Below are 18358 nucleotides of genomic sequence, written 5' to 3'. Positions count from 1 at the left end.
TGGTGATCAACGGTGGGAAAGACTGGACCAGTCCTGCGGGTTTTTGTGCTGCCAATTAGAAGAAACAAGACCCTCGATCAAATCAAAGTCATCTTTGGAACAATGGTCATCAAAATATTGCATTTCTATATTCTGCTGACAGTGAGGAGAGATGCTGCACTCATAAATATATGCACTACGACTACGCTACACCGACTACACACGAAGATTTTTGGTATATCTTAAAGGTCAGTCCGACGACTGTGGACAGAAAGAAAAGACAGATCTTTCATTCCTTCCAAAAAACAGGCAGACTGCAGCTCATCATTACATTTTTTTTTTGGTACAGATACTGTGCACAAGTAGATACGACTACCAGCAAAAAGAAGAGGGAACCAAAAAATTGAAATTCACCAACAACCCCATCAAGTCTCTGCCGGCACACTTTGGATGCGATGACCCGACAGAACCTCAAGGATCGCCGCCGGTCCGTCAAAAAGACACAAAGCTGGACTTCCTGTAAAGCCAACCTGCTTTTTTTTCCAAAACGGACCCTTGAGCAAGTGGGACTGCACGCCTGCAGCTCTTTGTGTAAAGCTCTCAATGAAACGTACTCGGTCATTTACCCCGTCAGTGTCTCTGCTCCGCACTCTGGGCGGCGTCACGACCAAGGCAAGAATGTAAAACTCAGACGAGACACAACTCGGTCTCTCCGGTCCTTAAAGCAATGATAACCTCTTGATATCTGCCACTTATTACTTGTTATTAAAGCCTTATAACCACGGTTAGAAATGATAGTTCATAACAAAATATTAGACTTACAAAGTTACCAAAGTGTCAAAAGAAAGTTGATATGAAGAACATCAAGGCCTGTCAAATAAAAGATACTTAAAGACGGGGTGACACACAAAAAAACCCCAATAAGTGATGATGGATATTGTAAAATATTTGTAAATAGTAAAAAAAAAGAAAAAAAAAAAAAAAGGTTTTTGGTTAGAAGTATTTCAGAGACAACTCTGAGCTGGAAATAGGATATATAGTATGTACAAAAATGAGAACCGCTTGAAGGTACCAGGAAGTTCCTGGACATTTGTTCGTGAGGAACCATCGACGGTTTCCTGCGGCTACTCTTTATGCTAAAAAAAAGGACTACAAAAAAACAAAAACCTCCATCTCATGTGAGGTCGTTTTCTTTTTGGTGGAAGCAAAGGGATTAAATAATAAGTTATAGAATGTGATGTGGTTGGTGAAGCGGCTTCAGGCTTCACTGGGCCTTGGAGGCAGTGGTGATGGTTGTGGCTTGCACAGGCACGGCAGCTGAAGTGACTTGGTGGTGGAGGCCGTCGGCGGAGACTTGCAGCCCCCCCGCGCCGGCCGACACCAGGCTGACGGGGTTGCTGGTTAGCAGCGACAGGTTCTGGGGTAGGAAGAAGGGCGTGGTCACCAGGTTAGCGTTACCGGCCCCGGCGTTGGCGAACAGCAGGTTGCCGCCTTCCAGAGACGTGATTGGAATCGTTCCACCGGATGCCAGAGCTGCGGACGAAAGAGATTCTCGTCAGGACTTCTTCGATCTTCACGGTAAACAAGATCGTAACGAAAACCGTTATTGATTTTAATTATGATATTAATATACCGCTATAGTGGTGTATACATAACAGTACTTCAGTGATGCGTAGGAGTGTGTATTGGCAAGTATCTGACCAAAATTCATACCAAAAATATATTGTGATACATTTTGTATACAAACCCCAAGTTGTAACTGCTTTCATCGATTCATACTTTTCCTAAATATTTGAATGGTCATTATTGTTATAAGTCATTTATTGCCACCATGTGGTGGAAAAATGAAAGTCTTTGTAAGGAAAATAAACTGCAGTAATTATTATGGCTGTAGGAAAATACAATACACTTGAATATCGTGTTTTTCTTTAATGATACAGTATTGATATTTAATAGTATTTAAATGTATTATAAAACTTTTTTTTTCCCATTACCCCTTTATGCTATTAATGTAAATACATTGTGTAAAAAATAAATAGTTAAGATTTTTTATATACAATTAACAAATATTCACAGCATTCGTTTATTTTTGTGTTGAAATCATATGCAACTTTAAGCTGCTACATCATCATGCACGAATAAAGGACCAATGAGATCCCAGCGATGACTGAGGACGAGAGGATACGGTCGACTCCAGCAGATTTTAAAGCTGATATATATATATACATATTTTGGTTTCAAAACAAATGAAGGCAGTTACGACTTCGTCAAGAGTCATGTGGTCTGTAAATTCTTCAACACCAGAGTCAAGTACTCGACAATACTACAAATATATGCTTGTTACTACAGTACCACTATATATAATGTATCGTTGTCCCTGTACCATGACATGGACTCTTAACTACACACACCTCTTGTAATGATGTTTGTCATTAAAAAAACACTACTGTATTTAAATAAAATGCCAAATAGCAAAGTACAAGTATAATTATCAAACTATATAATGAAAAAAATACTGCTTAGCCATAGTTGGGAAACTCGAAAAATATTAAAAATGCTTTATTTTTTGCTGTAAATAGTCCTATTGCCAATGCTTGTTCAACAGTCTTTCAGTCGCTTCATTAAGATGCTCGTACGAACCTTGAATGGTGGCCAGGGTGCTGTTGCTCAGACTCAAAGCACTGCCGAGGGCCCCAGGAGCCAGACTTAGCAGAGCCCCCCTGAACAACGACAATCATTCATTGATCAGAACAGAGCAAGGAGACGGGGATCGGGTCGTGCCAAATACTGACCCTGAGGCGAACTGGGAGGAGGCCATGAGTCCTGGGTTGAGTCCGGCCGCCGCCGCCATGGCGGCGAAGCTGGCGCTGGTGGGCAGCTGCGCTCCCTGCAGGGCCGCCGACAGCCCGGGGGACGCCACCATCACCTGACCCGACCCGAGAGAGGTGGCTATTGAGGTGGGGGCTTGCGTGACGAGCGTCTGCACGTGAGAGCCCAGTTTGCTCTCCGCCGTGGACATGATGCGTGACGGCGACGGACTCATGGATACTGAGCTGGAAACCATTGGTGCGGTCGAGATGACGGACGCCGTGTTTGTGACGCCAACTGTCGTGCCTTTTGGGTCGAGAGCACATAATTACATTATACACTACATAATGTATTTGAAAAAAGGCATATATTTAATCGTGTTTAATGTAGTTACTAAAAGTGAAATCTCCTGGTAGATAAAAATGACCAATATTACATTTTTCTCCGCAAAAGATATACATAATAGATGTATTAACATACTTTACACGGTATTACATACATACTTAAAATTTAACAAGCTGTAGTGAGGATCATCAAAGCTCCTTGGATTTATTAACACGTTATAAGGAACTGATGAACTTGTACAGCAGATTAACTTAATCACAACCAGAACTTAGTGACGAGCACCAATTACCGCACTCGACTTACTTAGGGTGCCAACAAAACAGTGAACTCCCATGATGCTTATCTACAAGCTTTTCCATTTAGTGAAGGCTGATAGGTTTGGCAAAATATTGTATTTAAAGTCTATGTTGATTTGTCAAAAGTAATGGTTGGCTGGGCGGCAAAGCGCTATTGGAGGTTGTAAGTAAGTAAGTAAGTAATTTTTATTTATATAGCGCTTTTCCAGAACAGGGTCACAAAGCGCTTAAACAATCAAAACAATACTCAATAAAGTATATACTTTAAAGATCAAGATAAAACTGATAACCCAACAGGAGTTCCAGAAAATCAAGGAAAAGACTGAACAAATAAAAACGTCTTAAGATGTTTCTTAAAGTGGAACAGGATGACACCTCAGATGTTGAGGTGTTGAGTTTACAAGTTCAAATAAATGTTGGTCATTTAAACATTAATGAAGTTAACTAAGTGTATTTGGTGAAAAGTTGTATTCGTTTAAATTCCTTACGCTGCTGTAACCGCTGATACTCTGGGTAGATAAACGAACCTGTGAAGGATAAATTGGCGACACTGGTGCTGGTGAGAGGCATCACTGGGTTTACAGTCAGCGTGGTCGACGTGTTAATATTGGGACTGCTCACGAGACTGGCTGTGCTGGCCACCTGGACACGACAGGAGATTTTATTTCTGGTCATTAAACGACATCAAAAAAGCAAAGACTCACCAGTGGGCTACTGGGCGTGAAGATGGTTTTGATGGGTGTGCTGCTTCCTCCGCTGTTGCCACTGCTAGGGGGGTTAATCCTTTTCTCCTTCTGCCTGCGGTTGCAGAACCAGACCCGGATCACCTCCTTCTCCATGTTGAGCTGGTCAGCAATCATGGTGATCTCTTCAGAGGTAGGTTTTTGGTTCTGCTGGAAGAGGGCACAGCAGCGAAGAATGCCCAGTCAGCACTGAAGCCACTAAAACCAAAAACTTCTCCACTACACTAATAGAAAAGCGTTTTGGTTTCTCACCTCCAGAAAGCTCTTTTCTAAGGCCACTCGGATGTTGGTCTCTATGCTGGTCCTCTTCTTCCGCCTGCGGTTGATCCCCTCGATGCCCATGCCCGGAGAGCCCAGAGCACTCGGGCTGGACAGCGCCTGGTCTGATGTCAGGTTCTCTGCACAAACAGCAGCGACACAAAGGAAGAGGAGGAAGGTAAAGACAAAGTACTTTAAAGACACAAGACAGTCAAGGACATTATTGTGTGGAATAGAGATGTAAACGGTATGATAAGCGATTTTTTATTAAGAAAGACTTCCATTTGACCTGAAGGTGCTTCTATTTTTAGGGTTTAGAAATGCCCAGAGTGTGGTGGTATGACTTATTATGGTCTGTGGCTCCCTGCGTACTCAGAGGGGAAGAAGCTGGAAAGTCATTTCTTATTTTAAATACCCCTGAATGCATCACATCCTGAGAGAGTTTCCAAGCCGATCGATGACAATTGGGTCGATGCACTCGACCCATTTCTCACCAAAGCATTTTAAATGTTCATAAATTACAAAATAAAGACTTCATGGATTCTACAGCTGGTCCTGGAGCCTTAGACCCAGCGGTAAAGGAGGGAACACTTATATTCTAGGGGTGATAATGTTGCCTGCAAGCTTCAACATTAAATTGTAGCTAAAAAAAATGCAGCCACAGCCTGTGTTGCGTCATTTTAAGTCGACTCGAAGACACAACTAGCGACCAACAAGCATCTGAAATGTGATACATTTCATTTTATTGTTCAATTTTACTGCGATCAAAAGATTAATGAATGAATCCTGACGTGGAACTGGTTCCACAACATTAAGAATCCTTGATCACACGTGTAGAAAATACAGTAAACATTGAAGCTCTTACTTGAAAAATGACACAAAAATTATTCTTATATTTGATTAGTTTTCTGTCATCACAGAATCTTATTCTAAAATATTAGGATTCCCATCATCTGATAGCAAATCAAGGAGTGGAATATTTAGTCAGATGTAGCTTTCGAATAGTTACTTGATTCCGGGACAAACCTGCATCGTTGAGCCACTTCTCCAGCAAAGGTTTGAGTTTGCACATGTTCTTAAAGCTCAGATTCAAGGCCTCAAAACGAGAAATAGTAGTTTGGCTGAAGTCGTTCCCGTACAGCTTCCCCATCGCTAAGCCCACGTCGCCCTGGATAGAGAACAGAAGAGTTTCAGCATCAGTTATTCAAGAGATTGAATCATCGCTCGTTTCACACACACACACCTGTGTGAAGCCCAGTTTGATACGTCTCTGTTTAAAGGTCTTGGCAAACTGCTCCAGTTCCTCCAGATCACTGGGCTCCTCCAGGGTGGGGGTGTCCAGCCGCTTGGGTGGGGTCTGACTGTGGGGCAGGGTCTGGATGGGAGTGGCTGCCGTTGTGCGGGTCGGAGTCGCGGGCTGCGAAAACAGAAACGGCTGTACCAGACTGAGCATGTTGTAACCCCGAGAGCAGTGTTGCATCACCACCAACCTGGGTCGCAAGGCTGATGCTCGGTTGAGTCGGCAGGAGGTTAGCTTGGCTTTGAGGTAGTTGAGTAAAAAGACCTTGGGCTTGCAAGAGGCCTGCAGAGCAAGAGTTCAAAGAGATGCTCCATCATTACCTTGACTTTGAAGAGACAAATATGCAGGCCGACTGTTGCACTTACTCTGCGGGGTCTGTGGGGTCTGCGAGATAATAAACTGGGTGGGCTGCAGGGGCGTGGCGATGTGGTTGCCGGGCTGTACCAGGACAAACTGAGGCAGACTGAGATTCTGCTGTTGTAGCTGATGAAAACAAACAAGAAAATGCCACAGATTCAGATAAAGCACATTTAAATTGTGTTTACATTGATGAATCAATATCAACCTCTTCATACGAAACAATATATACGATGGAGATGAATTCAAAAGTTCTATTTTTTCAGTAAAATATATGCAACAGGTTTTAGAAAAAAAGCCTTTTTGAGTCTTTATATGCGAGATGAGATTTTGTTTTTAAAAGCTGATGCAAGAGACGTGCAACACCGTTTCATCGGTACAAGTTGATTTATTATCATTTGAATTAAAAACTGGTTCATTGCTTTGAATCTCATTTATATATTTAAAAGTTTCTCAACTGTCCCAGAAATGTCCTCCACATCCCACGTCTCCAGGGACACGAAAAAGCAAATACGTTTTAATCATTTTATTCTAATGTGCCGTTTTATAATTCATCTCGTCTTTTATCATATTGACATTACGTTTCGTTCTGTCCTTAATGTACAGTACTTTTTAAAATTAATCATGTTGGTTTTATGTAGAGCACCATGTGACTAATGGATGTCTGAAAGGTCATTAATAAATTAAATTATAATTATTTTCTATTCACATTTATGCTTTAACAGCCATTTTGTGAGGGGAATGAAATTGCATTGAAATGGTTTAATCATTTCTGCAAAATACCTGAAAATGATCTTGTATGTGTGTAAGTGTGTGTGTGTGTGTGTGTGTGTGTGTGTGTGTATAACAAAACTTTTTGCATCAAACCAAATGGGTCAATCTTAATATTCATATTTCTTGGATACAATGAATCCAGGTTAAGGTCATTTATTTTTGAGTTTTTTTTAAACTATTTGCCAAAATACTTGTTCTAGTTTAAACAGTGCCTGTGACTTAATTAATCGCAGTAATACTTAATCCAAAAATAAATCATTAGTAAAGCCTCTAAACATATTTTCACTAAACCATTAGGTCCCTTGTAAAATATCTATTTGAATGAGATCAATGACGAACATGAAGTCAAATAGTATTCAATCATTTGTGTTCTTACAGGAGCGAGCTGGATGGGCTGGGACAGGGGGAGCTGGGTGATGGGGGTCGCCGCCGAAGCCGAGATACTGGCCCCGGTGGTGCTGTTCTGCTGGCTGGCCGAGTGCTGCACGGCTGCAGCCAGGAGCTGAGCCTGGGCTTGATGGATCAACAGCTGCTGCTGCGCTGGAGTCAGGGTCAGCTGCGAAAAAGGACGGACAGAAAATGAAGAGATACATAAACGTGAGGTTCAGAACTGTTTACGTGGGTATTTTGGTCGACCTTTGACACCTTATTATATAAAGGATGCATAATAAAGCCACTACTACAGTGGAAAATAATCATTATTAGGGGTGTGAGTAAATGCAATGGTTTTTTTTCTTCTCACAACTGTATACAACACTGTTGATTTTTTAATATATAACCAAGTATTTCATTTGCATTTCTTCTCTTGTGAAATACAAATATAGATGCCTCCGTTTGAATTAAGTAAAGCATGCAGCAGCATTTTTTGTTCATAATTTCAAATGTATTTTAATTTGACTTAAAGTCAGGTATACTGGCAAGAATCTTGGAATAAGATATATATTGTGATACTGTTGGAACAAGGATATATTTGTAGTATTGTCAAGTACTTGACTCGAAACTGCTTCGTTTTGCAACAAAAATATGTATCCTCTCCTCCTCAGTCGTCGCTGGAATCTCACAGGATTTAATTGCGACACAGAAATGGAAAAACAAGGTGAAAATGTGCATGTAAATTGTTAAACTAATATTTTAAATCATTTTTTTTCTACACAAATACAAACAATATTAAAACTAATATATATATATTTATTAATAGACGACACTGTGCTGTTCAATATACAGTATTGGGAGAAATATTGTTAAAAAATGCAGGTAATCTTTGGATATATTGCAGAGACTTTGAATATCTGATACAATAATTGAGAATTCAGACTGATGTTATTTATAAAGTGGAATAATAGAACGGGAAGTGCAAGGCAGACAACAAGAAATCAGAAAACATGACCTATATTGTAAAATATTAAATATGTCTTCACGATTGTAAAGAACTTCACAAATATATCAACGACAAACAATCATAATATAAAGAGGCTCTCGTGCAACTGGACAAGGCACAAATGCAGATGAGGATTTCGGTGACGACAAACTCTCATTCGAACCCACATGCAGAGTAAGAATGTCTTCAGGTGAAGGTGGATGAAGAAAAAAAAAAAACACATGAAAACAATGTCCATAAATTCCTTCGCAAAGAAACTATGAACATCGTTCGACGACCACGAGGACGGCGGTGAAGAAAAATCAAGTGTGTGTTTTTTTTTTTTCCCAAAACTTGACCATCTCAAAAAAAAAAGAAACTCCACGGAGCAAACTCCAGGTCACCAGAAGGCGACGAGACACTTACTCCTGCCATCTGTCCCCCGGCCAACATGAGCTGAGTTTGGGGCAAAACACTCTGCTGGACAGAGGCGGGTACTGCGCTCGAGTCTTCAGACTTAGGCTAGTGGAGGTGAAGCACAGAGTCTAGTTAGTTACGTCCACTTGGATACGCGTCAGTGGATGAAGTGACGAAGCTTTATTTGATAATTTAAAAAAAAAGTGGAAAGGGATGCACGCCGACGTAGGCTCACATATTTTTAATAGCTTCTAGCAGGGTTTGAGCGGCGAGCGGAGAATACTAAGTGACAGGAAGTGAGAGAACGAGTGTTTAAATTGCACGGCAGCCTCCAGAGGGAAGAAGGGAAGAGAAAGAAGAGAAGCTAATTAAAATAACGGTTATGCAGTGCATGTAAATTCTGCATAGATTTGCATATTCACAGCCATCTGTTACCGGGCAACCGCACCACGGCTAATTAGCATACCGGGGTTGATTAATCTGCCTTGTTGCTAGGCGACGCCAGGAGAGACCGCCTTAATGAACTCTTCCTGCTCGTGCATTTATGAGGCGCTTTTTTGAACTTCTTCATTCTTCACGGGGGGAAAAAAAACAACTAAAAACTGGGTCACAACTTCTATTTCGGCGTCTTTTAATTCATCACGCGCTTCTTTTTTCCGAAGTCACGAGAGGGAGTCGGCGGGCGTACCTGTTGGAGCAGGGCTTGTGCGTGCGCATTGGTGAGTGCACTTGTGGTCGGAACCGTCTGCCTGTGAAAGTCCAATCCATTGATATGGATTCCTGCGGAGGAAAAAAAAAAAGTGTCGGGAATTAGACGAATGTGCATTTTGTGATCGGATCTGAACAATTTTTGTGTATCTCAGGAGGCAAACAAAGCAGCTCCACATCTCTGAGAACATGTAAATATGCAGAAACATGACATAAATAAATGTATTATTGTGATATAGTGGTCGATGCCCCGGGATTGTTGGATCTTGGAATTACCAAGAAATCTTTCAGTCGCGCTCAGACATTAGCTGGCAATGAATGAATCTGTTTTAGCCAAAGAATTTAAAAAAAAAGCAAAGTTTAGGCTAAATATTTGTTTATTAAAGTCTAGGGTTTGCTTTTTTAAATTTTAAATACATATTTTCCAAAGAAAAAAAGTTATTCCATGACATTAAATTATTGTATGAGTAGATTCATGCACAGGTGACTTTTAGTCAAGTTAAAGAAATTAAGAATCAAGCGCTATGATGCGTAGCAATGATACAACATGGACGGGAAATACAGAATAACATTACAAGGTTAATAAATGAACTATATTTTTATTTCACAAACAAAATAAAAACATAAATATTTGCGTCTTTATCGTTAACTTTTAAAAAGCGTCGTTTAACATCAATATGGTCATGTTTAATATAACCTAATTTTTTGTGATGCCCTAATAATTATTTTAAAATAAATTACATTATTGTTCAAAATGTGTTATTCCAGGCATGACTATTAAAAAAAAAATGATGCAGTCGTCAGACATGAGGAAAACAATCCAAGAATATGATCGCATGTGAGTTGATGGAGCCAAAAGGTGAAATCCAAAAAAAAAAAAAACTTTGCCAAGCAAAGAGTTTTTAAATAAATGGAAGTCACTCACCGGTGTTACCGTCACCGCTCTCCATTGCACATTTAGTAGTTTCTGACTGATCACTCACTTTTACATCTGGAAGAGCCAGACAGACACACATCAGTGAGGGCGAATCACAAGTCAAGACTCATTCTAGTCTCGGACACATCCTCGCGACCCCCGTGCCCCCCCCCCCCCACCCACCCGCCATCGCATTAAAAAAAACTCACCCGCGGTCGCTCCACCTGGGTTTTCCCGCATGATCGCCGAGCCTATCAAGGAGAATGGCTTCTGCCGGGCAAACCCACCGGCGGGGAGCCTCGCTCTCCTCCCACTCCTCCCTCACTTCACCGGACAAGAGTTCGAATGCGACGCGAGAGACCCGGCAGACGTGTGCACGCTCGAGTGGATCACACCAGGACCTGGACGCTTGCGAGAGCCAACAGGTTTTTTCTTTTCTTTCTTTTCGGGCGACACTCTTTTCTTATAGCCGTGCCTCTCTCTCTCTTTCTAACGCTCCCTCTGTTCTCTCTAGTGTGCCAAGATAGTGTGCACTTCAGAGAGAGAGAGAGAGAGAAAAGTTTGCCCTCGTCTCTCCTGCAGGAATGAAACAAACGACAAGTGCAGCTGGCAGCAGCAGCAGCAGCATCAGCCTTCGCCGCCGCCTCTCCTCGCCGTAATGAAGCGTAATCAGTATTCAGCTGATTAAAGTCGTATGCAAATCGTCCGCGGCCTCGTTAGCGATGCGCGGCTTTGAAGTCCTGCGAGCGACGCGCTTCGCACTGGGATGAAATGAAAGCTTTCTGCATAATTTAAACCCCTATAAATATTTATCAGCTCATTTGCATATTAATTGGATGGCTTTTGGAGGACGATAAAAAAAAAGAAGGGAATAAGAGCCACAGCGAAAAGTGCTCAAACCACTACTTATTGCCGCAGACGGAAGGGGCGGCGGCAGGCGGCAGCCGCCCACAACCAATTACCAGAAACGTCTGAAAAAAATTAATTGGACAGCGAGCAGGTAAAGGGACGGAGGAACCCCAGGACGAGGGGTCGAACAGACTTAATAGGAAAAAAGTTTGACTTGTTGCGTTCCTCCTGGAGCCATGGAGACCCCAGAGCTGGAGGCGGGGAGGGGAAGAGGGGTGCACTGAATCGGAAATAAATAACTCCATGTTAATCCATCACAAGCCTTCCATTACGGAGGGACCCCCTGTGGCTACGGCATTCCACAGTGAGCGGCGCCGGGAGTGGGTGGGTTGCGGGTTGATGTCTATGTTTACAAAGTGTTTGGGGATTAGCATATTTAAATTAGCTTTACATTCCATTAGTATTTCATTTTCGGAGCCCTTTTTTTCAGATGCATTGTAAACAGGCTCGGAGACGCCGCCGCAGCGGCTCTAATGTCCGGCCAATCTGAGCGTGTCGTCGTCCGCTGGGTCCGTGGATTAACAAATGTCTACACAGAAAGTTTCTCCGCCTGAAACTCTGATCAACTTTTACAAAATGGGTGATCTTATATAGCATATATGGCTAGCTCAACACCTATATTGGCCATAAGTCTACAGGACAGGATCTGAGCTCCACAGCTTATCACATTAATTACGCAGCACTTGTCCCTAAACAGAGATTTTCAGGCGGCATCCAAATACTTTTTTTTTTAATGTACTACTGACTGCAACATAGGAAATAAAAGCTTCTGATTCTGAGTTGAGCTGATGTCAAGTAGAGCAAAAAACACTTGTAATGGCTCAATTTAGCGGTTCATTATAGTTAACATAACAAAGGCCTTTGCCAACCAGACGATTAGACGCCGACACACAAAGAAGTCACAATAGGCTTTTACAGGAAAATGTTGTGAAACAGACAAACCTTTGTATCTGACCTTTTATAAACCAGTTTTCCTTCACAATCGATGCTAAGAAAGTTTTTGGGCCCACACGCTAATCTCCAGCAGCAAAGACGGCTCATAATGATTCGGAAAAATCACATTTTGCATACTTTACCTGGCAACTGAACTACAATCCATGCATTGTGGCCAAACCAGACAGTATTTGCATACAGGAGATTCATTACTTTTTTAGTCTAGAATTACACCATCATTATAATATATTATATACATTTTACTCTTGGCTTTGAGGTTTGTTTTTGCATTATTTCCATAGAACAAGAGCACCTTGATCACAGTCGTACTCTATACATTTTCCATAGCAGGGACCAAGCCATGTATATTTATTTTATTTACCAAGTCACATATTTACCTCAATATTATTATGTAAAACAACAGAAAACACCTGGATATTAAGTGACACTGGCTTTACAGAATTTTCCCTGAATTTAAGCCTCCTAACAATTAAACATGTCCGTGTAAAACTCTTTAACAATCTCATCAAAATGAAAAAAAAAACCATAGACAACAAAGACAGGTATCACTAAAGCACTTAACAACGCGTTGCCGAGGTTCAACCGAGCCCTGCCGCGGAACAATGCATCGGGAAAATGACCCTGCATGGAGAATGTTAAACAGTTTTCTCATTAGCAATGTTAAAGGAGAAAGCTGTCTGCAGACGGCGGAGACGAGTTAATGTGAGTAGAGAGATTCAACACAGAGAGAGACGGGGCTAAACTTAATTAGCACATCCACAGTCTCCTCAACTACCTTTATTCCACCTCGCCGGCCAAAACACACACCGAGCACATCTGTAGGACTCACTCAAAGAAGTGTTTCAAACACAGACTTGTTGTGGTTGATGGTGTTCAATAAAAGAACACAGTTTCCACAGGTTTCTTACAATAATAATTATAATATAATAGATCTTGAATATAGTCTCTATACCTAAGATTGACCCCATTTCAGATCAAAGATATCTCACCAATAAGTCGTTTTTAAAGTCACGGGTAACAATTTATCTAGGATATAATGGGTCTTTGACGGAGAAAAGTCACAGCCCGAGGGCCTCGCAAATGCCTGATCCATTGACATAAGAGGCCCACTGTACAAATAAAAGTCTCAAAAGTTCACGACTGTTTTTATTGCAAAAGTAATTTGCTGCTTGTCAATGAGTCTTTCAGATCCCATTAATGAAAACTTCCAGAAATTATGATGATGGATTTACTCGTATTAAGAAAGGTTAGCTTATGGGTCAATTTTCAACAAAAAAAAGAAAGTCGTGTGTGATATCTTGTCACGCACACGTTAACCGACAATAGGACGCTTCACTTAAGCCAAACAACTTGTAATTTTATTCCGTTCCCTCTTGCGAACCTTGTCTGACTAGAGCCTCCGTGCAACCTTCTCACTACTTTTCTGATAGCATGTCCTGCATTTATTACAGCAGATGATGCATTATTCATACCAAGTGTGTTTACGTTAATGAATATTCATGTCGGAAACCACTAGACTGGAATATGGGTGGAACGAAAAGAAAGTAGTCACAAGATTTATTCATCATCAAGACTTTAGGTTCGTGAGAGTTTTTTTTTTTTTTTTTTTTAAACCAGGTGCTGCATCTTTAAAAAATTATATTTCATTGAATATTACAGAGTAGATCAAGTTCAAAATGTTTCACTTCTTCAGAGATATATTTAAATGTATCTATTTACATGCCTTGCTCAACACGATACTATACCATCTTAAAATTACAATAGAAAACATTAATAATTCAAGGGCATAGTTTTCTTCAGTTAATAGCTCTACAAGATAAATAAAGTGTGTCTTTGTTCCATTTTAATTAAAGTAGGACATCATCAAACAACTTTAATATTGATATAGTATTTACACTATTTCAGAGAACTAGATAATGTTTAAGTTGGAGAGTACCTAGCATTTACTTTTTTCACAGTAATAAGTAGGTAAAGAAAATGTTATTTTGTGAAGGTAGAGATTGTTATGAAAGCTCTTAGAGAGATGTATATGCAATAATACTCTTCCACCTGTTCAGGGTTATGTTAGCTTCTATTTTAAATAAAAACAAATCCTTTTGTCAATTTTCGGACATTCCTGAATGTCAGAAAACATCTCCTGCGTCCGACTCAAACATGCATTTGCAGCTCGGTTCATGCATTAGAATTCCAAAAATGTTATGCATTGAACCATGTGTTAAGCATAAAACGTTTTAATTTAATTATTCAAACAAGTCAAGCAAGATTAAAAGCAATTGACTCTTTCCTGTTTTTACTTGTAAAGACAGGTAATATTTCTTTACAGCAGTTCTTCCTGAAACCGAAACAGTTTAAAAAAAAGTGCCTTAAATAGCACGCACATGTGATGCCCAAACTTGAAGCATTAAAATGCAAAAAACTTCCTTTGCAGGCACAGCAAGTGTTTTCCCTGCAGACTACAGTCCAGACAGGCGGCATAAAAACCGAATGGCAAACAATGCCATCAAGCTGTGTCTTGCCCAGTCATGAAACCACTGAATGGTAAGAATGTCCTGCTTGTTATTATTGTGGTCTTCCGGAAGTGGGCCTCACTGCCCCGCCCTGAGCCCAGGGGTATACACAGGTACAATCTTTGTATTCAGCAGAGGGCAGGACCACAAAAACTCTGCTGCAACATCCAAAGCTCAGGTAGTTTTCAAAATTCTCACAAAGGTGAAATAAAATGGTGAATCTTTAAACATTATTGAGCCAAGAGTTGCAAGTTATTCTGGGCAGTGGTACTTTAAATGTTTCTTAGTCAAATGTTTAAAAAAGTTTTTCTATCTGGAACTGTACATCCATTTAAAAAAGACAATAATAACCATGTTTTAGTCATATTTAATAATAATACATTTTATTTATAAGGATCCTTACATAGCACTCAAGGAGCAGATCAAAAAGAGAAAGTATTTGAAAGCCAAGTGAAGCCCAATAAGTTAAAAAAAAAGGGCATTTACAAAAAAGGGGAAATTACAAAACATGTATTACAGCAAATAAGATGGTTTAAGAGATAAGTTTAAAAATAGTCACTGTGTTATGTTAGGATGTCCACTGATGGCATTTTAGAACTACAATTGTTCGTCCACCTCCAGAGGGATCAATAAAGTTTTATCCATCCATCTTTTTTGACAAAGTAGAACATTGTGGTCACATCTTTAATCTGAACAACAACTGAGATATTACTCTAATGAGATAAAAAAAAGACATTAAAGGAAGTGCTAAACTGATTAAAGGTTACATTAATATTGATCTACGTTTGAAGAGAGGTGTGGCTGTAAAAACAGGACTGGACGTGGTGAGGAATTCTTACTTTTGATCTTTTGGCACCTGGTTAAAAAACTAAAATGTACAGTACATTTTAAAACTACAAAACATGTATTATAGAGAATAAGATATTATTTTGTGAGATTTCTCCAATGTGAGGACTTGTCATACAGTTTTAAAATCATTATCACAACACAGTCATGCTTGAATACAAATCTGACTGAGTGAATATTTGCTCTTTTAAAACTTTTATTTGACAATTTAGCATCAGACTTTTAAGTGAATAACGGATGATCCAGATGAAATGTATATAACAAAAACATTTGAACAGATGAAAGGTTGGGCATGTCTATTGAGTTTATGTCAATATACATTTTCATTTTTTATCTTTTGGCGTCTTTGATTTTCTGGAACTCCAGTTGTGTTCTCAGTTTTATCTTGACCTTTACAGTATATACTTTATTGAATATTGTTTTGATTGTTTAAGCGCTTTGTGACCCTGGTCTAGAAAAGCGCTATATAAATAAAAAATGACTTACTTACTTTTAAAAAGAAATAGTAAAGAGCTAGAACATACAGCACGTCTGTTGTGATCACTTTCATAAACAGCAGACAGGTTGAGCTCAACTTGCTCATTTTAAAACTACAAAACGAGTTTTACCGTGAAAAAACATACTTGTAAAAAAGTGGGTTTTTAAGCAAGTTTTGAAAACAGTCAGTGGTTTAAGGTTACATACGTCCAAAGATTTCTCCGATCAGGATCTTGAACTCGAGAAGCCATAAGGTTTGAAAAGCCATATCAAAACACGACCATGCTTTACATGCTTAAGTGTTGTTCTCAGCATTATCTTGACCTTTTTAGTATATATTTTATTGAGTATTGTTTTGATTGTTTAAGCGCTTTGTTACCCTGGTGTGGAAAAGCAATCCACAAATATAGATGACTTAAGTTTGAATAAACTAAATGTGTGCGTCAACTTTTATATTTCACAAAGTAGCATCAGACTTTGAAGTCACAGCTTGAACCTGAATAACAACTGACATATTATTCAAATACGATTTAAAAAAAACAACAACATTAAAGGAAGATCTAAACTGCCTAAAGGCTCTGTATTTATAGACGGTTCACATGAATATCCATTTTCATTTGAAAGAGAGGTGTGACTAAATGCTGTGAGGAACTCTGACTGATCTTTTTGGATTCTGCTTTTTAAAGAAATTGGGAGGAAAAAAAGAACTTTACAGCACATCTGTCGTCATTTCTTTAAAAAAAAAAAACAGCTCAACTTAAAAAAAAAAACCCACTGAAGTGCGCTCTCTGCTCAAGACAGGCCCGCATGAATAACACAACAGGCTACTGTAGCTCCAGTGCGCCGAGCACAAAAGACTGGCTGAGGAGGAGGAAAAAAAAGAGCCATGGTTCCGCGACACTATCACGTCTTTTTACCACACAAAGGGGGTAAACGTAGGTGTGCGTGAGACCGCGAGAAACGAAGGGACTCCGGTGATAAAAACCCAGGAGCGGCGCCGCCGCTGCTCCACTCATATGAATATGCAAACCTCCATCTAAAGCATCAACACAAAGCACGGCGCTAGCATCCGAGCTAACGCTGCTAACCCCCGAGCTAACGCTCTCACTCCGGCACCAACAACTATCCCGACACGGAACCGGAGTCACAACCGGTGTCGCTTTATAAAAAATTATGCTAAACCGAATTGAACACACCGGGTATGAATATGTAGCTGCAGAGCCCCGTGTGAGCGGCACAAAGAGGGGGGGAGACATGTTTCCATGTCATTTCACTCGGAGCTGCTGATGTCAAATTTCACTTCGCTAGCTTTTCTCGTCCCGAACACAAACATTATTCCCTCGTTTCTCCCGCAAGACTCTCGTCTTTAGCAACGTTTTCTCGAGGATCGATCGTCGCCACGTTTGAATATGAGTATGAATATGTAAAATGCGGCGATCATTACCTGCTCCTGAACTCTCATCTTGACTCGCTGCTCCTCCGTCCGCCATTTTGAATATTTAACCCGAAATCCCAGCCCCGAGTCCTGCCTGTGTAATGCACACAACACGCGCACACACACACGGTCTCGCGCACACGCCGACACACACACACGGAGTGAATTGTGTTTGTGGCCCTTGTGTGTGTGTCCGTGTGGGCGGAAGGGTGTTTCTTATTGGTCGCTTTGTTTGTTTACTACTTCTTATTTACATACTTAAAAGCTTGAATAATGATTTATTTTTTACATATTAAACTACGTGTATTAGAATTTTGAGTGTTTTATTTAAACATTTCACATGTTGAAACTTCATTATATTTCTGATTAACTGAATACATCGTTTCTATAATGAATGGTGGGATTTGTTTTATTTCTTAATCGTTCGATAATTTGTATTTTGAAATGTTGAATTCGCTTTTATTGAATTAAATCGTTTCAATATTTAAATGTTAAATCGGTTTTTATTAAATAAATGAATCCAATAATTTGTTTAGTCAAAGATTGAAATCGTTTATACTGACAAATAGAATTGAATAATTGAAAGGTTCATTAAAAAAAAAAAACTTAATAGAGAATCCAAATACATTTTTAACACATGGAATTTAATATTCTAAACGTGTATTTTTGAATTACAGGAATTAAACTGTAACTGTTATATTTTTGAAAATATTTTTAGCCTTTTAATTTCAATATAAATTGTTGGTACTGTTAAAATATGCATTGTGTGTGTTTTGTTTTTATTATTTTTAAAATGTTTTTTTTAATCTATTATAGATTAATTATTGTTGTATTATCAATATGATTTATTATAACTGTATTAGTTTTTATGTTGTTTAATGTATTATTGTTTTTTATTTGTAATGTGTATACCGTATGTCTTTATATGATTTGTATGGATGTTTAATATTTTGTTGAATCAATGATGTAAGA

The 18358-nt window shown here is 39.6% G+C and overlaps 1 protein-coding gene across 3 annotated transcripts; it reads right to left on the bottom strand.

Annotated features, from left to right (window-relative positions):
• Window positions 1-939: 939 nt before the first annotated feature.
• On the bottom strand, window positions 940-17498 carry pou2f1b (POU class 2 homeobox 1b). 3 transcript variants are annotated; one of them, XM_087803822.1, is made up of 15 exons: window positions 17396-17479; window positions 10268-10333; window positions 9323-9414; window positions 8644-8739; window positions 7237-7416; window positions 6095-6212; window positions 5920-6011; window positions 5673-5846; window positions 5456-5597; window positions 4424-4569; window positions 4133-4321; window positions 3956-4070; window positions 2772-3093; window positions 2620-2699; window positions 940-1512 (listed from the first exon to the last, which is right to left on the bottom strand). In XM_087803822.1, exons 1-15 carry the CDS (start codon window positions 17439-17441, stop codon window positions 1244-1246), a joined length of 2127 nt encoding a protein of 708 aa, XP_087659948.1. In that variant the 5' UTR covers window positions 17442-17479; the 3' UTR covers window positions 940-1243. The 3 variants fall into 3 exon arrangements, with proteins under 3 accessions (XP_087659948.1, XP_087659949.1, XP_087659950.1); XM_087803823.1 differs by lacking the exon at window positions 8644-8739; XM_087803824.1 differs by lacking the exons at window positions 8644-8739; window positions 10268-10333 and having other exon boundaries at window positions 17396-17498.
• Between the last annotated feature and the right edge of the window lie 860 nt (window positions 17499-18358).

The sequence above is a fragment of the Callionymus lyra genome, chromosome 12 (assembly GCF_982586985.1).
Source record: "Callionymus lyra chromosome 12, fCalLyr1.hap1.1, whole genome shotgun sequence".
NCBI lineage: Eukaryota > Metazoa > Chordata > Actinopteri > Syngnathiformes > Callionymidae > Callionymus > Callionymus lyra.
This window is presented reverse-complemented; position numbering and strand designations above follow the sequence as displayed.